The sequence below is a fragment of the Eptatretus burgeri genome, chromosome 1 (assembly GCF_056783735.1).
Source record: "Eptatretus burgeri isolate ZD-2024b chromosome 1, Ebu_testis_v1, whole genome shotgun sequence".
Classification (NCBI taxonomy): Eukaryota; Metazoa; Chordata; class Myxini; order Myxiniformes; family Myxinidae; genus Eptatretus; species Eptatretus burgeri.
In genome coordinates this window covers 34,471,746-34,494,900 of record NC_140961.1, presented here as the reverse complement: position 1 = coordinate 34,494,900, position 23,155 = coordinate 34,471,746, and the positions used below count along the sequence as shown (strand labels likewise).

The window sequence follows — 23,155 nt, the reverse complement described above, 5'->3', positions numbered from 1 at the left end:
GTTGCGGAGGTTACTTGAGTTAAGTCGGTGGAACGCTATCGCAAATCCCCACGCTTCCCACCTTAAACTAGGATCAAAGATGGCAAAAAGTTCTGTCAGGAATGACCCAAGATCAAATTTAGAGTGAAAACTATATCCTTCCCATTTAATCCTGTGACCTAAGTCCACAACCCCTGCAGAATGAACCGGGGGTTAAAAATTAAAAAATTGTTCCATATTTAATGTGTCCCCAATGTTGATTGTATTTACAAAATTTCATTTTAACTTGTTTCATAATGTGCCTGTAATTACATTTTTCAGTACCAGACCCCGTTCCTGGGGTCGGGGCCAAATATGACACTGCTCTTACACCTTCTTGCCATGTGGTGATTATGACTACTAGTACGTGCCCGTAAAATAATAATAATAATAATAATAAATAAATATTCAAACCGCAAGCAACAAACAACAACCACACAGGCCGTTTTTTCGCTCTCGTGTGCTCGCACGTGCGTGGCCCTGAAGTTGGCATATTATTCGCAATTACGATTATTCGCAATTTAGTTTTAATACCCAATTATTCAATTAGCGCCAACGTATTTTACCTTTTCGCAATGTCGTGGCAAGGAAAAACAAAAAGAGAAGAGAAGAGAGAGAAAAAAAATTTACTTCCTGGTTCGGAGCACACCAGCACTCTGATGTTACCGAAATTTATGCAACGACTAATATGAAAACGATCATAACTTGGGCCATTGTGTTTATCTATAAATGCGCATAAGAAATCGAGAAATTATTAGAATACACAAAATCATCATTATCCGGAAGCCCGTACATTGTAACCTGCAATGGGGAACGCGGCTGAGCTTCCCTTCCCCATTGGACACGCCCACGCAACAACGTGTCTTGTTATTGGTTTGGTAAATAAATGGCCATAACTTGGGAACCAATTGGCCGATTAATATCAAACCTTGAAAAGGAACATCCTCAGGTCCCCAGCAATATACCTGGCAAGTTTCAATTAGATCGGACAAGGTGGTTGTAGAGAAATAGTGGTCGCACACACACACACACACACACACACACACACACACACACACACACACACACACACAGATTGCTGGAATTTTTGGTTGATGAATCTGTCTTTGTATCTCTGTCTCTGTTTGTGTGTCTGTCTTTGTCTCTCTCTCTCTCTCTCTCTCTCTCTCTCCCCCCCTCCCCCACACCCGGGTATCCATCAATGTAATGCAGTTTCCATTGTGAAAGTTAAAATTTCTGGATTACATTTCAATAATAACTCTTTCCAAGCGAATGAACCCGAAGGATGAAACATCCATCTTGGGAAGATTATTTATTGATCTGATGATTGCTCCACACTTCAATTTCCACAAGTGTGGTTTTGTGCACAGGTGAGTGAGTTCAGCCACAGAAAGGTGTGTGATCATATTTAAGGTCTGATCAGACCCGAGAGATCCAATGTGTTTAAAAAGAGGGATTGTTGGATGTTGGTGACCCTGTCAAAATCAAGGAGAGATGGACGTGTACCGAGACTGGAAGGGAATTACATTGTGACGTGTTTTTAACATTATTAAACTACATGCCATTTGTGTAAAGTTTGAAATAAAAACTTCACATGATACAATACAAATAAAGGATTGTAACTACAAAGTGATTTAAATAAAAACAAATTCAAGTTTAACAAGTGAATAGTGTAATATATATTTTATTATTCATTGTTTAATCCTCTATAAGTTTACATTGCTGGATACTCTTCAGCCAACTCTGATTCCCCATCACTGTGTGTCCCACAGAAGCGTTCCGTGTGCTTCTCAACACCCTGAAGAAGCGAGACGTGTACGGGAGATACAAGTTACTGGGTACCCATGTTTACCTGACAGAGGAGCTGATGGAGGCTCTGTGGTTGCTCACCAACTGTGGCAGTGAGAGGAGGAAGGTAAGGGATGGAGGACACGAGGAGAAGGAGGAAATTAATGAAATAAACAAACACACAAAAGGTTTTTCTCACCACGTTAGTCAGGAACGTGATGTTTATCATTAACTATTTATAAAGTATCAAAATTACAGGAAATGTTTTGTAATGTTTGTGAATTTCCACACAAACCACAACAACCTGTCACTGGACTCGAGCTCAATTAATCACATGTTTAGTCCATTAAGATGAACATGTTACAATTTATATTTTATATTTTTCATTACAATCGTTCAAGGTGTTTCTTAACAACAACAAAAAAAACATTACCCCTTTTAGCATCAAGGATGCCGTGTTAACATTCTGTAAATACAATGTACTGTTAACATACTTTGGTTTATAATGACAATAAATCAAACATTGTACTTAATAAAAACACAATAAGAGAGAAATAAAAACCTTAACATGACATCATATGTAATGTAGACATGGAGCGCACAACATACATGATGCAATGCAACGGGGGGGGGGGGGGGGGGAAGTCGTGAGGTTTACAAGGTAAACCAAACACAGTTAAAGTTAAAAACATTTTTACATTTTGTATAAAACACACAAAGTGTAACAATTTCACAAGGAAATGTTTTAACATTAAATTCCAACAAACATCCTTTTTTAAATAATCCGATTGAGGTGACAGTTGACATATAAACACGTTTTGCACTTTGTGTCACTGACCCCTGTTGTTTGACGTCAAAAGGTCAAAGGACAACTTCACATAAAACCGTTAATTTCCATCCTATTCACTTGTAATTAAACATCTCCATGGCATCAGGTCCCGTGTAAGTTCTCACACCTAACACAAGCCGTGGTCTCGAACCAAGCGTGCTTCCTCGATGCTGTTGAGAGCAATTGTTGCGAACTCCAAAGGTGGATAGAGGTAAGAAAGACACCTTTGTGCCCTCAGTCTTGTTTTTAGGGTGAAACGAACATATGAAAGGAGACTGATGGATAACTTTATAAGGAATATTTATTAATCTCTACTGTCTTAGCTAAGAACAATGATCTACAGATAGTGGACAAAAAAATGGAAACACCAATGTAAAGTCACTAAATAGGGTGTTGGGCCTCCACATGCGGCCAGTACGGCCTGTATGCTTCTTGGCATGGAGTCCACCAGTGTGTGGAATTCTGCAGGAGGGATGGGGACAGGCCTGTAGCCAGGGCTCAGTATTAAGGGGGGCATATGAACTGGATGGGGGGACACAATTATAATATTTAATATTTTTGATAACCCGGTGTACTATTGTATTCATGCAGCATTGACTCATCTATACTGAGGTTGCCGTCGCATACTAACTAAATTGATCTCAGCTAGATTTAATATGTTCCGATGTTTTTGGCCTAAAATTATTTGAATGCAGGAGAGCCGCAACAAACTGGCACATTCACAATGCAAATATTCAATGATTAAACAATTGGCACCAATTCAGGTGCACTTATACAAGGTGTTGTCAAGAATTGGCATTAGAAAAATTAATATACCAGAGATACAATAACTAAATGGGGGAGGTTGCCACCAGAATCAGTGCACTTTGAAATAAGATACAGTCGGCTATGACCTGCGATCACCACGTTAAACTATCAACAGCAAATACGACCAGCCTGAAGATACCACAAGGTCCGCATTTAAAGCAGTCAATTACACAGGGGTAAGGTTATGCACAAAGCACTAGATATGGGATATGCAAAGCACCAAACACAACATTTAACTTAAACATCAGAAGTACAAAGCAGCCGACCACGGCGGGTGCTGACCACAACCACACTGCAACCACAACCGCACACACAATCTGAACTCCTCGTATAGTTTTTATACCGCTGCACTCACTGTCAGAAGAGCTGCAAGCGACGTGTCTCAGTGTGGAATCTTGTGAGGACCTTCTCCTTCCATTCATTCAGGCATTTACGTGTGAGGTCTCTCTCGAAGGCCAGCCGTACCAGTTGTGCCTTGCGTGCATGGCGCATGGACCGTCGATGGTCAGTGAAGACATTCCTCAATGTTGAGAATGAGTTTTCACACATGGCAGTGGACGCACCAAGTGTTAGTCCAAGTCTCATAGCAGTCACTACACTTGGCATGGCTTCCAGCGTTTTGTGGTATGTTGAGAGGAGTTTTTGTGTTGTCCATCTCTCGTTTGGCTGCTTTTCTGTCTGTGAGCGAATAAACTGCTTTGCAACCACACACTCTGTTTCACTGATTGTTGACTTTGTTAATGTCATGATGTGCTGGAGCAAGTGGGGATCCAAAAACGTGCCATTTTCGGGATTCAAGGCAGCGAGTGAACGGGCGAGTTGTGTGTTGCGCTCACTGAAGCGCTGAGCGATCTCTCCAAGCACAGTGTCAATTGTGCTGTAAAAAACCCTCTGCAGTTCTGTCTTGTCATTGTTGTTGTTTTGTCCTGTAGTCTCCAAAACTACAAACTGTTCCAAGTTCTTATTCGTTGTGCATCTCCGTTTTGGTGGTGCAGGTGTAGAAGTGCGAGCATCGTTGGCCTTGTTCCACAGATCAGTGAACTCGTCCTCAGAGCGGAGTTTCTTCACGCACTCTGTAGCACTCGCCACCAGTTCCATCCCCGTTAGCACGTCCATGTCCTCTGCCTGCAAGAGTCTGTTTGGGCCATCTAACAACATCAGCAGTTTTTGTACAAAGATAGCAGTGAACATGAAGGCAGGCCCAGAGACTTCCCGCAAAAGCCCAATAGCCTCCATCCTCATCTCTGCACCGTAGGCGCGCTCTGCATCAATCTCCGACAGTAAGGATGTGATATCCTTAAAAGAACTTATGATCACAGACACGGTGGCTAAATGTCCCGTCCACCTTTTATCAAGAAGTCGTTTTAACCGCTCACCTTTATACTGTGCAGCAACAGTGGGCTTTCTGAAGAATTTGTACAGGCAACAACAAACCTCGAGGAGATCAGTGACAGCTTTCTCTGCTGCCAGTGCGTGGATAACTACCAGATGGAGTTGGTGATTTAAGCAGTGCACATAGGGGATTTCTCTTTCCAATATCTCTTGCAACAACTTTTGCACCCCACCGTGCTTCCCAGCCATTACCGAAGCCCCGTCGTACACCTGACTTAATATTTTTGACGTGTCAAGTCCGGTTTTTGTCAGCTCTGCAATTATTAGGTCTGTCAATGTTTTTGCATCTCCAGCGTCGGCTGTAGCTATTGTGAGTAGACACTCTGTTGCTTCATTTAATGCCGATACAAAACGAATGATGATTGATATGTTCTCACATTCAGTGGGGTCCCTCGTCCCATCCACCTTGATGGTAAACCACGATGTGCCTACTTCTTCCACGATGGCATCCGTCACAACATTACTCAATGTGCAGATCAGTTCATTCTGCATTTCCCGACTAGTACAGCTTGCGTTTCGTGGGATATGCTTTGTTATTTCGGCTAGCTCGGTGTCTTTTTTGAGTGTGTAGTTTAAAAGCGAGAGGAAGAGCCCACTGTGCCCGTCTGACATATCCTCAAAATTATCAAGGCTCCCTCTAAAAGGTATCTGATTTTCGGTGAGAAATCCCACAACATCTATAAGAGCAGACACATAGTACCGGTTTCTATTTAGCTGGTCAGCATTGAGGAGTGTGGAAATCTCCTTACCACAATCGATGCGCCTCTCATTCTCCTTCCACCTCAAAACACAAGATAAATGTTCCTTTGAAGTTGCGTGTTTGTGAAACCCCCTGTCTTTCTCAACGGCACGTTTCCAATTCCGGTAGCCTCGCACTGTGAAAGTAGAGTCCACTGGGCCACGTGCGGTGGTAAACTTCCTACATGGATAGCAGAATGCTGCATCTGTCTGCACACTGTATTCCAGCCATTCATTAGTCTGGTACCACGAGGACACAAACGAGCGACTCTTGTTCTCAAACAGATGGCCAGGGTACCGCTGTAGAACAACTCGATTCGGTCTCTCACTTCCAAGATCATCGGGAAGCGGCTTGACAGTCACACCCGATCCCGAGGCCGCCGCCGAGCGTGGAAACTCTGCTGTCTGCGCTGGGGCTCCAGGGCTAACGTTGCTGGCTTGGCCAGGTTGGCCAGCTTCTGTCGGTATTTCATCGACATGATCATCTTTTCCTCCTCCTCCTCCAACTCCTCCCACAACATGTCTTTCATCATCTTCTTCATTTTCGTCGCTTGCATTTTTTCCTTTTCTGAGCCATTTTCGTTTGTCCATCATCCACGTCTTTTTCTCCTGCTGCAAGCTCGTGCTCTGTGATTCGTCCCTCGTGACTCGCGTCACTAATCTCGCGACTCGCGAGATTTGACGGTTTTATTTATTAAATGATGCATGCATCAAAAACATGTTTTATCTGCATAATTTCAAATGTAAGCACGATTGCAAACACACATTTTTAATTTTTATTATAAAATTACTTTTGTGAGATGGAAGGTTGTGAAGGTCACGTGGTGCACGTGCACTTCATCTTTAATCATGTAAATTTATGTCTTTTCCTTTATCATATTATGACGATATTACATTTATACCTAACTTACAACCAATCAGGTAACCTGCTCAATAGGGTCTCCATATCGAATATGGTGATTGGCTATTCCTTAAAACTAAATGATCCACGATATATATATAACCACCCACAACATCGACATTCGACACGAGGTCTTGGCTGCTGGCGTTGGTGCTTGCGTTATTATCTTTTATCTTGCGGTCTTGGACTGTATGGTCTTGCCAATTGCTTTTGGAGATGTACTGGGAAGTGCACACTTGACTTATCTCTTGATTCTTATTCAAAGAAGGATATTAGTAAAGAACAGTTTATCCAAGAAGGCCTCATTATTCACCACGTTGAACATCTGGAATAAGGGTTTTAGTTTACAAAGGTGAACTCTTAAACAGCAAGTTCACAGTGGGCGCTCGTCCTTAAACACTAAGTTGTTCACAGGGTGCAACAGGGCATAAATGGGTGGCGTACAAGTGGGGGGGCACCATATGCGCCATGGGGGGGCATTGCACCCAAATTCCCCCCCCCCCCCTAGCGACGGGCCTGGATGGGGAACCATTCTTCCACAAGGAAGTCATCAACTCACTCCTGTTTGATGAGGTGGAAAACGTTGTCTCAGGTGTTGTTTCAGAATATTCCACAAATGTTCGATTGGGTTCAGATCTGGTGACTCAAAAGGCCACAACATATGGATAACATCAGTGTCATGCTCATCAAACCATTGGGTGACCAAAGTTATTCTGTGGATCTGGGCATTGTCATCCTGGAAGACACCCCTACTGGCAGGAAAGAAATGCTGCAACATGGGGTGAAGATGATCACTCAGGACTCTTGGGATATAGAGAGAGGAGTCAATAGAATGGGTTAGCTCAATTAACATACGTCACAAACAATGATGGTGGCGTTCGTGTTTGCCTCGATCCTCGTCACCTAAACCGTGCTTTGATCCACCCACATTACAGAACGCCAACAACTGAGGAGCTCAATCATCGTTTTGCTGGAGCTAAATACGTCTCTAAGCTTGACAAGTCGAGATACTGGGTTGTGAAACTTGATGCTGATAGTCACCGTCTGCTTACATTTCAGACCCATCAAGCCGACACTGTTTCCAGCGTCTTCCGTTCGGTTTGTCCGTAAGCCAAGACATTTTCTAGCTCGAGATGGATTGTACACTGAGGATCGTAAAGGAGCTGTGAATATTGCAGACTATATTGCTGTGTACGGGGCAACGGAGCAGGAACACGATTGGAACCTCCATGACCTATTGTTTGCTGCACAACGTGAAGGACTCATGTTCAATTCTGCGAAGTGTTTCATTAAGAGGAGCAGTATTGCATCCTTCAGGAATGTGTATGGTGCTCAGGGGATCCAGCCAGATCCTCACAAGGTCAGGGACCTTAGGGCTATTCTCCCACCAACATCCAAGTGTATCCTCCAGCACTCTCTTGGTCTGATGACGCATCTCGCATGCTATGTGGATAACTTCAGCGCAAAGTCAGCTCCACTTCGAGAGCTCCTCAAACAACATCCTGATTTCAGGTGGGAACCGCATCATCATTAGACATTCAACAACCTTCAAACTGAGGTTTCTGAACGCTCACTTCTCCATCAATACCGGCCGGATGAGCCGGTGTACCTCCAGCGTGACGCGAGCATTCATGGCCTGGGCGCCGCCTTGCTCCAGGTTCAGCCGATCACTCCCTGACCACTCTGACGGTGTTCCACCTTCGACTCAGTGCACATTAAGGAACGTAGTTCCAACCACTGGACGTATTATGTGTTGAACACGGAAGTGGGATTGTCACTTCCGGTTGAGTAAACGACAGGTGTACAGGACGGCTGTAATCAACGTATCAGATTGTATGTAATCCTGTCCTCGATCAACCCAAACATGAACACATGACATCCCTCTCCCGACAAAGATATTTTATCCACAACGTTGATTCCCAATCTCCATGAATCGAAACCAAACTCATTTATTTACATCAAAACAAAAACTCTTCCTCCTTCATCTTCTTCTTCACTTGTAATAATCGTGAGTCTCATTCAATCCCGTTTCTCATTTCGATAAAATTCGGAAAACGTTCACAAAATTCAATACTTTGTTTTGTCAAACATTTCCATTTTATTCACACAACAGTTATATTGTTGCGGATTTGGAAAACGATCGCACACAACATTCAGGTTCCTTTAGCTTGGTTATATTGGTAAGTCTGTGTTTTATAGATAGCTTCCTTCCCTTGTCTCGTGGGTGAATCAATGTAAATGCGCTGTGATTTATTACTTACGAAATCTAAAGATTTCATGAGTATATTGATGCCTTCCGTTTCTGTTTGTTTGTTTGTTTGTTTGTAGGCACGATAACTCGAGAACGGAAGAAGCTACCAATGTCAAATTACACCACATGATTCAGGAGGGTGATGGCTCGTGCTGATTAGATTTTGGTCAAAATCGGTCAAAGGTCAAGGTCACAGTGGGGTCAAAAATTCAATTTTTGATGGTTTGGGACAGAATCATGGGAGAAACTTCTGGTTTGCGTCGCTACCTTCTCCAGAGACAGCTTTTATTAGACAAGGTCAGAGGTCAAGTTGACGATTTCGTAAGTACCAGTCTATGACTGCTGGTTTGTTTGTTTGTTTGTCGGCACGATAACTCGAGAACGGAAGAAGCTACCAATGTCAAATTACACCACGTGATTCAGGAGGGTGATGGCGAGTGCTGATTAGATTTTGGTCAAAATCGGTCAAGGGTCAAGGTCACAGTGAGGTCAAACATAATTCCGTAAATTCACGTGGAGAAATGGAGTATTTTTGCTTCGCTCGACGTTACGAGTTCATTTTAACTTCGATTTTAATTTTGTCTTCGGTTTTTGCGATCACTTAGGACGCTTAACACTCGGTTGTCGAAATTCTGGTAAAAATCGGATGTTTTGGAGACGTTTTAAGATTGTATAAAAAATATTTCACTCGACGCGTCACGGGTCATCCCATGATGTAGTGCGCTCGAGCAGACGCGTCGTTGAGTTACGTTAAGGTATAATTGCGTGGAGAAATGGAGATTTTTGCTTCGCTCGACGTTACGATTTTTGATGGTTTGGTACAGAATCATCGTAGAAACTTCTGGTTTGCGTCGCTACCTTCTCGAGAGACAGCTTTTATTAGACAAGGTCAGAGGTCAAGTTGACAATTTCGTAAGTACCAGTCTATGACTGCTTGTTACTTAAGAAATCTAAAGATTTCGTTAGTATATTGATGACTTCCGTTTCTGTTTGTGTGTTAGTTTGTTTGTTTGTTTGTTTGTAGGCACGATAACTCGAGAACGGAAGAAGCTACCAATGTCAAATTACACCACATGATTCAGGAGGGTGATGGCTAGTGCTGATTAGATTTTGGTCAAAATCGGTCAAAGGTCAAGGTCACAGTGAGGTCAAACATCCAAAACATTCGATTTTTGATGGTTTGGTACAGAATCATCGTAGAAACTTCTGGTTTGTGTCGCTACCTTCTCAAGAGACAGCTTTTATTAGACAAGGTCAGAGGTCAAGTTGACAATTTCGTAAGTACCAGTCTATGACTGCTTGTTTTAATAGTTAGGAGTTTTATCAGAACAACGCTGCAAGAGAATAACAATGCTGCAGCAGATGACGACTACCTCCCGCCCCGAGATTCTACCAGTAAACAACAATGACGGTTAAAACAATGCTGCAAGCTGAGGACGATCACCTCCCTTCTCGAGATTCTAGCAGCGTAAACAGAAATGACCGTTGGGGCGGGTCCGCAGAAAACAAGGTCAACTCCCACCCACCGAGGCGCTGGGATTTTCCCCACGTGCCGGGGAGGGGGAGGGGTCGAGCGCGTCGGAGGACATAAAAGGGGAGTCATTCAGTCGGACAGAGAGCGCTCATGTCGTCATCATCGTCGTGGCTTGAGAGGTCTGGGCTGGTTGTGGCCCTCTCGAGTGTCTTCGTCTTCTTCTTCCTCCTCCTCCTCCTCCTCCTCCTCCTCCTCCTCCTGACTATTGAGCTTGAGAGGGTCCATCCGCCGCCGGAGCCGGAAGGGCTGCGTGTCATCGCCGGAGGAGAACGGAGTCGAGGTTTTGCTGGCCGGGATGGGCGCTGAACCGACATCCTGAAGACCACACGAGGCGGAAAGGTCCTAGTTAGGTCCTGGCCCTCAGCTCCACTATCCTCCGAGCTGAAGGCCGAAATAAAGGCGTCAGCCACCACTTATTTTTGGTGTGTGTGTGTGTGTGTGTGTGTGTGTGTGTGTGTGTGTGTGTGTGTGTGTGTGTGTGTGTGTGTGTGTGTGTGTGTGTGTGTGTGTGTGTGTGTGTGTCCGTGGGCCCGTCCTCTAAGTAGTGAACTGTTAAGTGCTTTTGCCTGTACATTATTTGCCTTGCTTTAGTCGGTTTAACTCTGCTCTTTGTGTTCCCCTCCCTGCCTATTGTAAATAAATATCCCTATTTGTTCAATGTATCAGCTCGTTTTGTGTTTCCTTCATTGGTTTGACATGCTGCGTGATTCAGAATTAGTAAAAGCTGTTACGGCCCATAGGGGACATTTGGATCGACGGTTCAGGTCAGGTCAGGTATGGGAGCATGTGCCAGAACAGCGCGTCGCTGCGTCCGCTTTCCGCCGGTACTCCAGGGGCCTCCGTCTGGCCATCCCCCAGGCAGATGCCAGGCCCATCGCCATCTCCTTGAGATGATGGTCAACCTGTTGCAACCATGAGGCACGTGGTCGGCCCATTGGCCTCCTCCACTCATGAGACTCCCTCGCTGAGAGAATCTGGTGAGCAGGATCAGCGTCAGGAAAACGAGCCACATGTCCATACAGCCGCAACTGACGCTCACGGACTATACAGGTAACAAATCTCATCCGAGTCTCTCTCAGCAACCGCTCGTTGGACACAAAATCCGACCAGCGATAGCCAAGGATTCTCCGAAGAGACCTGGTACCAAAGGAATTAAGTCTCCGTCTCAGATCCTTGGTCAGAGTCCAAGTCTCGCACCCATAGAGCAAGACTGGAAGTACCAAGGACCTGAAGACTCGGCCTTTCGTCCTCCCGCACAGGTACCGGCAGCGCCACACCCCATGATCCAGTGAATCCATGACTCCCCAGGCCCGACCCAGACGTCTATTGACCTCTGACTCGCAGCCAGCAGAGACATGAATATCACTGCCAAGGTAAGTGAATCTCTCCACGACCTCAACATCCTCACCACAAACAGACACAGACAGGACAGCAGCATCCAAGATGTCAGCGAAAGCCTGGATCTTGGTTTTGACCCAAGAAACCCGTAATCCCAACGGCTCCGACTCCTCATTCAGCACCTCGAGGGCCCCCAAGAGGATGTCTAAAGTCTCCGCAAAGATGACTGCATCATCTGCAAAATAAAGGTCCGAGATCTTGACATTCCCAAATGATGCACCGCAACTTGATCTCTCCGACATCCTCCCTAAAATCCAGTCCATACAAGTGCTGAAAAAGTGTGGGGGCAAGTACACATCCCTGACGAACTCCAGTAACAACTGGAAATAAGTCAGAGATGGTACCACCACACTTCACAGCACTCTCAGTACCAGAGAAGAGTTCAGACATCAGATCGATCAGTTTTGGTGGCACCCCACGAAGACCAAGAATCCTCCAAAGGACATCCCGATTCACTGAATCGAACGCTTTACAGAGATCAACATAGGCTGCAAGCAGCCCCTGCCGAAACTCTCGTCTGCGTTCGGTGAGGACACGAAGTGCAAGGATACGGTCAATCGTTGACGTCTTTGGTGTAAAGCCTGACTGCTCTGGACGCTGGTGCTCAAGCAGATGGTGGCGAACCCTATCGAGAATTATCCGAGCAAAGACCTTGCCCTGCACTGAGAGCAGCGTCACCCCTCGGTAGTTGTTGCAGTCTTGGCGATCACCCTTCCCTTTCCAGAGAGGGACAACAAGGCCCCTCTTCCAGTCAGTTGGGATGATGCCTGTGTTCCAGGCAGAGCACAAAACTGCATGCAACGACACGAGTGCAGCATTTCCACCAGCCTTGAGAAGTTCTGCATGGATGCCACAGATCCCTGGAGCTTTGCCCCGTTTCAACTGGTTCACCGCAGCCCGTGTTTCCACAAGCGAAGGTGGACCACAGTTGATTCGAGGGTCAGCAACAGGGATTGTAACACCCTTGACGTCCAACTTGACAGCTGGGGGATCAGCCTGGTACAACCGCTCAAAGTAACCGGCCCAGCGGGCCTTCACTTCAGACTCCTCTGTCAAGAGCCTACCACTCTCTGCTCGAACTGCAGTGCTCCGAGGGATGGGCTTGGATGAACGTAATGCGCGAATTCCCCTGTAAGCGGGACGAGAATCACCTGTCCACAGGTGATGCTCTACCCCCTCACAGATTCCTCGCACATAGGCTTCCTTGTCCACACTCAGTGCACGTACAGTTTTACGCCTCAGCTCCCCGAACAGCTCAGCTCTGCCATTCAGCCTGGCCCTGCGACTCTGGTCAATGGTATCCAGTGTCCCTTGAGAGACAAAATTCTTCTTTGCCCTGCGGTGAGCTCCAAGGCATCCACCGGCAACATCAAGGACGGTGGTCTTGAAGGCGCTCCACAACTCTGCAGGACACCCCAAAGTACCCAGACCCCCCAAGTGTCCACTCAGCCTGTTCGCAAACTCCTCAGCTACTCTCTCATCCCTGAGCTTGGCAACATCCAGCCTAGGCTGGGATGGTACCATTCTCCAGGATTTAAGGTGCAGCTTTGGAGTTGCTACAACAAGCCTGTGGTCAGTATTGAGGAACTGAGCACTCCGGTAGACCCTGCAGTTCTGGATCATCCTCCAGCGACCGTCAATGAGGACATGGTCAATCTCCTTTGCCACACCGCCAGCGTTGGAATACCAAGTCCAGCGATGAGCTTGTGGGCGCTGAAACCATGAACCAGCCACCCTAAGTCCATGACTTCTTGCAAAGTCAAGGAACTTAGTGCTATTCTGGTTCATAGTTCCTGACCCATGGGGACCAACACACACCTCATAACCATCCCTATCAGTTCCAGTCGATGCATTGAAATCCCCCAAGACTAGAAGTGTATCTCGTCTGGGGCACTGATCAACCACAGACTCGAGTGTGGCGTAGAATGCATCCTTCACGGTGAGATCACTTGCCTCAGTCGGAGCATAAACAGAGACCAGGGAAATGACACCGAAGGAGTGACGAATCCTTAATCTCATAATACGCTCGTTGACCGGTGTTACCTCAATTATCATTGGGGTCAGCTTATTGGACACAGCTACAGCAACTCCTTGGGTATGGTAACCATCAGAGCGACCAGACCAATAGTAGGTGTAACCACCCACCATTATCTCGCCGCAATCTGGTCTCCGAACCTCAGAGAGAGCTGCAATCCCGATGTCCAAACGCTTGAGCTCAGATGATAACAGAGACAAGTGATCATCCTCTCTTAGGGATAGGACATTCCAGGCACCCACCCAAAGGGACTGCCTCAGGTTAACCCAAGGAGACCGCCGTCTGGTGGACGACACCTCAGCACCACTCCGACACACTCTCCCGCAATATGACCCAGGGATGTTACCCCGTGGTTTCCCTCCTATCATCAAAGATTGGGGGTCCCGAAGGCTTTGCCCAAATCCCGTCATCCGGTGAGCTGCCCTGTGAAGGGAAGCTGCACAGGAGGTACTCCCACGGAGTGGGTTTTCAGATTTTTTTTGCGTTTTTGCATTTTGCGGAATGAAGCGTTTTACGGTGGCCGGAGTGCAAATCCTGCCACCAACCTCCTAATAAGAAGTGACCCAACTGCAGGAGGACGTCCGCAGACACAGTTGGGCACTAGATATGGATGGCCGTTGGCTCACAAGGAGCTCCTCCGCCCTTTGACAGGTTTTGTTTTTAATCCTGCTGGGTGTCCATATCCAAACACCCTCCTTACCAGAAAACCTGGTGGGGGAAACGGTTTAGTCGCTGACAACCCGACCATGGAACAGGTTAGTACAGGTTTACATGGTACCTGTAGCAGGTCACAGATCGATCCTGACATGACTTGGGCACTGATGTTTCCTTCATTTGTTCAATGTTCAATGTATTTGTTCAATGTATCAGCTCGTTTTGTGTTTCCTTCATTGGTTTGACATGCTGCGTGATTCAGAATTAGTAAAAGCTGTTACGGCCCTTAGGGGACATTTGGATCGACGGTTCTCGGCGATTAAACCGCTCGGAATCGCACACGGAACGAGCGCGCTAAGCGGCTCGTTTTTGTACGAGTTCCGTTGAGGGTGAATTTCCCCGGTAGTTGGACCACGTGGGTATTTAGGTAAATTGAAATTGGCAATCGACCCTACCCCACATGGTCTATCCATTGGCGAACTTCGGTCCGATAGAGGACCCGTCGGCTCCGGACTTATCCGGGGCGACGACCTATGAATTCCGGACGATCGGTCGGGCCGACTTGCAGCTTCATCTCGCAGTCGTGCTCGCGGCGGATACCTGGCCCCGCAACAATATATCGCCCTATCAAACAGCATTTCCGATTATACACCACCTTTTAAAGCATCACAAAGCAGGTCGCTCGACTTGCAACACAGGTGAGAAAAGGATACGAACAAAAAAGCAGCTGATATTAAATAATTTATTCACACGATTTTTAAAAGTTGAAAGCTAATTTTTATTGATTTTCTCTTAAAACATGTCAGTCAAAACACGATACCATCTATTTATTATGTAAACAAAAATGGCAGAATTTCCCTCTTCCCCTCTGCACTGTATTCTCAACACATGAGGGAAACTGGACTGATGGGACATGGTGCTTTAGGGAGGGGAGGAGGGACACGACCTCAAAAATTCCTCTTACATGATGTAAAAATCTACATCATAAAAGGGCCATGTCGCTCTCTGTCTGTCTTTCTGTGTGTCTGTCTGTGTGTCTGTCTTGCTTCAATTTGAGAACGGATGAACAGATTTCAATGAAACCAATGAAGGTGGATTCAGGGAATTCCCAGGAAGGTTTGTGATGTAAATAATAATAATAAAGGACACTTTGTGTGTGTGTACATCATAGGCACACGTGTCAAAACTGCAACCACCAACTTGCAACACTGGTTATCCCACACAGAGGGCAGGATATCCCAGGAATCCTTTTGTTGTTCTTGCCCCAAAGATTCGTTATCAGAGCAATGATTGGTATCCCCATCAGCGAAGCGACGGGTCTTATATGCGAGTCCTAATTAAATGTAACACCGACTGACTCTCCTAAAATCCCTAAATTAAATAAGTACAAATATCACAGACAACAAACAATGCAGCTCCACATGAACTCACGACTCTCGATGTGGTGACTTATCACAAGGGAGCAGTTTGTGCAGTAAACACCAGAAGTTCGTACTAATTGTAGAAACCAACCCCATACCAGCAATAAGCCTTCCCCCGTCCTATAGGGGACTGGGGAATCATAATAAAGGGAATCCCGATCACATGATAAAAGGGGGAAACATTGACAGGTGTGAAAAATTACAAATAAACTTCTGAAACTGAAACAATTCAAACATCTTTATTCCGTACAGACTTTAATGATTTGTACACAAGCAGAGAGTGGATTGTCTCTCCGTGTTCTCTCCTTTTAAATGTTGAACCTCAATCAAGGAAGCACATGACACCATTATTAGTCTTTGGTATTACTCGGCTGGGGTTTGAACCGCCGACCTCCCAGACTCGGAGCAGACACTCCAACCATTATTCCTGTCTTTGTGCTTGTACTCGCATCTCTGTTCGTGTATGAACAAATTATCTTTTTTGTGCTGGGTATAAATATTGCCTTTGAACTATTAAATATCGACAAAACATGCTCAAGTTCTCTCCATTTCTTCCCCCCTCCTCCCCTCCATACCACTCCTCCCCTCCACCCCTCCATACCTCCGCCTCCCCTCCTCCCCTCCATACCCCCCTCCTCCCCTCCATACCCCCTCCTCCCCTCCATACCCCCTCCTCCCCTCCATACCCCCTCCTCCCCTCCATACCCCCTTCCTCCCCTCCATACCCCTCCTCCCCTCCATACCCCCTCCTCCCCTCCATACCCCCTCCTCCCCTCCATACCCCCTTCCTCCCCTCCATACCCCCTCCTCCCCTCCATACCCCCTCCTCCCCTCCATACCCCCTTCCTCCCCTCCATATCCCCCTCCTCCCCTCCATACCCCCTCCTCCCCTCCATACCCCCTTCCTCCCCTCCATACCCCCTCCTCCCCTCCATACCCCCTCCTCCCCTCCATACCCCCTCCTCCCCTCCATACCCCCTCCTCCCCTCCATACCCCCTCCTCCCCTCCATACCCCCTTCCTCCCCTCCATACCCCCTCCTCCCCTCCATACCCCCTCCTCCCCTCCATACCCCCTCCTCCCCTCCATACCCCCTTCCTCCCCTCCATATCCCCCTCCTCCCCTCCATACCCCCTCCTCCCCTCCATACCCCCTTCCTCCCCTCCATACCCCCTCCATACCCCCTCCTCCCCTCCATACCCCCTCCTCCCCTCCATACCCCCTTCTCCCCTCCATACCCCTCCTCCCCTCCTCCCCTCCATACCCCCCTAGATCGTGGAAGCCGGTGCCTTGCCGATCCTGTTCCAGACTGTGAAGGAGGGACGTTATACAGAGAAACAACACGCAGTGAACACTCTGCACCGTCTCGTCCAGGATCCCGAGATCCGTCCCCAGCTTAGAGAGAGTAAGCGGTGAAGAACAGGAACAGAACCCCGAGCAGTCATCCTGAGTTCCCCAAATCAGATTCCCAACACCTCGTCCTCGTCCATCACATTCTCTTGGCTAAAAACCAGAGTTTCCAATTCTTAAATATTATCGTTTTGTATTCTTCTTTATCTTATATATATATTTTGTCCTGTCTGTTTGTCTGTCGTGTTATAACTTGAGAACAGATTAACGGATTTTAATAAATCCAACTACGGTGGACTCAAGGAACTCCCGGGAAGGTTTTTGATGGAAAAATTTTATTTTTATTTTTCTGTGTACTTGGGCACACGTGGTGAAACTGCAAACACCAACTTGCGATGCTGGTTATTCCCGCACTCCCAGGAATCCTTTTTCCTCTTCCCCTATGGCTTCGTCATCACAGCAAAGATTGGTGTTTCCATCAGTGAAGCGACGGGTCTTATATTCTAGTTTATTGATATTTTCCTTTATTCATGACGATCAAATACCAACCATCACTTCGCTGATGGGAATATGATGGGGGGAGGGAGAAAAAGAGGAGGGAAGAGGGAGAGAGAGTGGGGGAGGGAGAGTGAGAGACAAACATCGCCCAGACGCGCCCGGAGACGAACAGCAACCGGACGCATCCGGAGATGAACACCGTCCAGACATAACCACCGTCAGGATATGTTCAGAGACAGAGACAGACAGAGGGGCAGGGCAGAGTGAGAGGTGTGGAAGGAGGGTGCTGCACTCTATTGAGAGGGAGGAGAGCAAGGATGAGACAGAGTGAGAGAGAGAGAGAGAGAGAGAGAGAGAGAGAGAGAGAGAGACAGAGAGAGAGAGAGAGAGAGAGAGAGAGAGAGAGAGAGAGAGAGAGAGAGAAAGAGAGAGAGAGAGAGAGAGAGAGAGAGAGAGAGAGAGAGAGAGAGAGAGAGAGGTGGGAGTCGGGGAGTTAGCAGAGAGAATATGTTATGCTGCATGAACACACACACACACACACACACACACACACACACACACACACACACACACACACACACACACACTCGTGCTTGGCTGACATCAGCAAGTTTTTAGGGATCGGCAGGCTGGAGTCGGTGTGATTACCAACAACAGCAATTACTGTATACAACCCAAAAACCTTGATGAACTTTCACTGAAATACAACGTTGCATTGGTATAGACGTTTCAGAGATAAGTTCACAAACATCAATCCTTGTAATCCTTATATAATGCTTTGCAAGGAGGCATGAGACAAGAGGGGTGGGAGAGGGAAGGACAAAACAGTGGGGAACAGATACGTTAGGAGATCTGTGGAAGGGAGAGGGATGGGACAGTGAACATGGGGAATACAAGATGGATATTACAGGGACTTTCAAGAAGGAAAGCAGGGAATATGAAGGAGGTGGGTTTGGAGTGGATTCACCCGGGTAGAAAAGATCGTGGTTTTGTATGGGGGAAGATAAGGGGTGGTGGTGAACAGCTGTTTTGAAGGCATTGAGGGAAGAATGGGATTGAAGAGTGTGTGGGAGTTTATGACAAAGGTGGGGAAAAAGAGGAATGAAAGATTGAAGGTGAGTAGTGATTTGTGATTTTGGTAGTTTTACCAGAAGAGGGTTGTTGGTGGACCTTGAGCTCCCTGCAGAAATATGGTGGAGACAAATCGCAGACAGAGCAGGGGGGGTCGAGACTGGAGAGGAGACGTTAGAAGACAGAAAGACCACCAAACTGTGTGTGGTGAGAGAGTGTGAGACCCAAAGACAGCCTCATCGCGGGAGATACCAATGATCCTAAATGCCTTGGTTTCCACAGTGTGAAGCTGAGAAAGGTGAGAGGCAGGAGAACCAGCCCAGAGGGGAGAGCAGCACTCCATCAGGCTGCGGACAAAAACTTTGTTTGTGGTCAGGAGCTCAGGTGGGCCGAGGAAGGACTTTGCACTACGGAGGATGACCAGTCGGCAACTGGTTTTGGAGGCCAGGTTGGAAATGTAGCTTTCCCAGGAAAGATCATGGCAGATAGTGAGACCCAGAAGCTTGAATGAAAGGACTTCTTACAGACAATTGTTGAGAAAGTTTTTTGGGGGGGGGGGGCGTTCTAACTGGTTCTTTCGGAGAGACATAGTGAGAGTTGTCAGGATTTCTTGGCGTTTTGTCAATTTTTTAGAGTTCTGCCGTTTTTAAACTTGCAAAATATCACATCGTTAGGGGACATGTATTCCAAAGCAATTCTCGCTCTTGTTTACCTTTTTATTAACTGCTTGGTCATGTGATGATTCCGACATACTTGGGGTTCCAATAAATAAACAAGTTTAAATACAGGATTTTGGGTGTTATGATGGAATTGTGTGTCGGTGATGGTTCAGTCGTGATTTCAAATTTTCATTAACAATCAATACGAATGCGATTTGAAGTTTTGTAAATTTATTCCTCTCTTTGCACTTTTACCCTTTTCCCCAGTGGGCGTGACATACGGAGCTTTTGACTATGAAAAGGAGAGGTCGACCCAAACCACCCAGTGTGGTTTCAAGGTTAGTCTGTGATTTGTTCAGGATTGAGGATTCACTCACCTGAGAGTGATTTGAAATCTGACATGTTTGGTATTCGATCTTGATTTACTGTGGATTTACTGCATTTTGTCCGTAATGATTAGCAAATGGTTAGTATTACTATCTTGATGCTCAGAAATCATAACCATTGCTCTGACTCTTTGTCGTGAGATGACCTGTCAGGCAGCTGCATCAGCTGTGGAATGAAGGTAAAAATGAGATTGTAACAATGACGAATCAACATAATTATATAATTTTCTAATTCAGAAAGAATCAAACATGAAATATAGTTCAGCAGTGAAGATCCAGGAAAGCTGTTTGAACCATCATGGCACGACACCTATCACACCTGTGTAACATCACTGTCGTCTGAAATATTATCATGATTCTCTCTTTCAATTGTGTTTCTGCTGTCTAGAAATAAACACACACTTTAAGTACCTCGATGGTTGTAATGCCATTTTAGTGAGGAATACTAAAACATGAAACAGTAATGTAATATACACAGGGTGGCCATAAAGTCTGGAAACATTGGCGAACATATATTATAAATGGTTTCTTGACATTACAACCACATGACATGTTCAATGTGTTGTCCCTCATAAGACCTTTGCCGCTCCTCGTTGTTTGGTAAGAGAGATCCAGTGCGGATACTCTTGCGACCAGTGCCGCATGTTTTGCTTGTTCACCTCCCCGTTCCCCTTCCAAACAACGAGGAGCAGCGAAGGTCTCATGAGGGACAACACATTGAACATGTCATGTCATGTCATTAAACATATCATGTACATGCCTGGTGTTTGCTTAATGGTTTGGATGGTGGGCTGAGGATCCTAGGATCCTGAGTTCAAATCCCCTTCAGCTGTTGAATGAATACCAGATAGGGTTGACTCTGCCTGTCATCCTTCTGAGGTCGGCAAAATGAGTTCCAGTATGCGATAATACTGTGTTGGAGTGACGACGCATCCAGGATTGTGCCCAATAGCCAAGGAGGCTGCTTAGGCAGCAGCAATGCTCTGCACAGAATATGGTCCCAATGGATGGATATCATGTATTGTAATGTAATGTCAATAAACCATTTATACTGTATATTCACCGATGTTTAGAGATTTATGGCCACCCTGTAGTAGTAAACAGCGGCAACAAGTCCATGCTGTTTGACATATTAAGGTGTACAGAATCCCTCTACCATGCTGAGATTGCGAGGGAAACAGACAGGTTGAAAACGACTCACCTTTACCCAAACTCACACACAGACGAGGAAGTTAGTCTCGAGTGACTGCATCAACCTCCACACAACTTCTGCTATAAAGTTTGTGATAGCATCTCCTGTCTTTGTTAAAGGGTACTTGTTTGGTTAATATATATATATATATATATATATATATATATATATGTATATATATATATATATATATATATATATATATATATATATATATATATATATTGTTGCGGTTGAGGAAATTAGCAAACCACCATTCAGGTCCCGTAGGTGAGATATCTCTGTAAGTACATGTGTAGTTAGCCCCAAACCCGTTGTTTAGAGGGAATAAATGTGATTCATTCAGGCTGCGACCCTTTAAGATAGCCGTTTATCTGTTCTATCTTTATTTTGAACCAACCATGTCTCAACCGCCATCACACAACAACCACCAACCGCAACGCCGCTTCACAACAACAACGCCAACAGCCACGACCTTTACCTTCAAAGCTCGGTCCCGCAAACATCGCATCACCGCCATTCCAAGCGTCACCGTGGCCATGGACCACCACTTTAAACCCTCCACCACCTTCGCCTCTCCTTCTGTGGCCATTCCCGCACCACTTGTGAACGCCGAGCGTCAGGCTGTCTTGGCCTCGTGCGGGATGCACGCTGACCCGCGGGTGCAAAAAGCGGCCTTTCCGAGAAGTCGGATCAGGAATGATACACGCCCACTTCTGATCCGTCCAATCAGCAAGCGCGGGGCGATTTGGCCCCGCCTCCTGGCGTGTCGGAGTAGAATCGATATATGCAAATTCGAGGATCAGGGGAGATTCACGCCCCTTTTTCTCCGTCCAATGGGCGAGCGTGGCTCCACCCCCGAGCTCGTTCTGATCCAGAAATTTGCATATGGGTTCTCCTGCCGTACAATAAAGCGCCGAGCGCGGGGCGAATTTAGAGAGTTTTGGGCTCGGGCGAGTTGGAGAAGTGTGGCAGCGGCAGTGTGGCAGCAGCAGTCAAGACGGGTCTGGAGGAGAGTCAGTCTGTCGGGGTTCAGAGCCTGTCGGGGAGCTGCAGAGAGGGGAAGCCGGGAGCGCGGTCGAGGTCGCAGTGGAGTCGCTCGTCGCGGGACCCAAGCAAGCCAGCTATCCTCTTTCCCCAGAGCATCAACAATTCCCCCCTTCCCCCCCCCCCCCGCGCTGAGATAGTGCGGAAAGGGGCCCCCGTTCCCACCCCATTCCAAGCAGTGCCAACGAAACCTGCGGAGGAGCGTGGAGTCGGGGCACCGCCGCCACATTTGCGGCTCATCACAAGACGGGTAGGCTCCACCCGGTCTCGCGCCCACAGGCCCCGTCGTCCCCTTGTCGTTGAGGGTGGCCCTTTTCTTTTGCTTTTGAGTATATGTGTTGTCGGCGCCGTCTGTAAAGTAAAACTGTGTAAGTGTTGCCGTGTGCTCGCGTAGTCGGGAGTAGATCTACATTGTTGTGTTTCTTTTGTTGCAATTGCTTTTGGTGCATAATTGTTGTAATTGTATATGTGTGCTTTCCGTGTGCCGCGGAATAAATGTGCCTCATGTTGAACTGTTTTTCCCGTTTCGCTTCGTCTTTTCTTTAATTGAATCTCCATCTTGCTTCACGTAAAGGGTTGGTAGTGGGCTTAATACGCCCGGTAATTAATCGGAACCGTCGAGGTCGACAATGACACCGCTCGGTTATGCCGATAGTACGGAACGGGTCGCTTAAGTGGCCCATGTCTGGAGTCGACCTGCGGCGAGGTGCGATCGCCCGGTCTACCCTCCGTGTGGGTACTTAGGTAGGTCGAATTTGGCGAACAACCCTATCCCACGCGGGGGGCCGATTGGCACGAACGTTGGTCAGGCCGAAAGGCCCACCCGTGACTAGTTCCCGGCGTTAGTCCAAGAGGGTCACGACAGAATTGTCCGTCCGGTGGGCGACGTGCCGCGATTCGAGTTACGTGGCCGCTCGCACGCCGGCTGGCGCGAATTCGCAACAAAATATATATATATATATATATATATATATATATATATATATATATATATATATATATATATATATATATATATATATATATATATATATATATATATATACAGTGGGGAGAACAAGTGTTTGATACACTGCCGATTTTGCAGGTTCTCCCACTTACAAAGCACGTAGAGGTCTGTCATTTTTATCATAGACACACTTCAACTGTGAAAGACGGAATCTAAAACAAAAATCCTGAAAATCACA

General features: G+C 46.6%; 1 protein-coding gene across 2 annotated transcripts in view; it reads left to right on the top strand.

Annotated features, from left to right (window-relative positions):
- Nucleotides 1–23,155, top strand: part of LOC147034205 (uncharacterized) — a 92,694-nt gene that overhangs the window by 56,244 nt on the left and 13,295 nt on the right. For both annotated transcript variants that reach the window (XM_085878665.1, XM_085878656.1), the window contains 3 exons: nt 1,791–1,933; nt 17,038–17,170; nt 19,611–19,681. In XM_085878665.1, the coding sequence (XP_085734791.1) occupies nt 1,791–1,933; nt 17,038–17,170; nt 19,611–19,681 (347 nt within the window). The remainder of the gene's footprint in view (nt 1–1,790; nt 1,934–17,037; nt 17,171–19,610; nt 19,682–23,155) is intronic.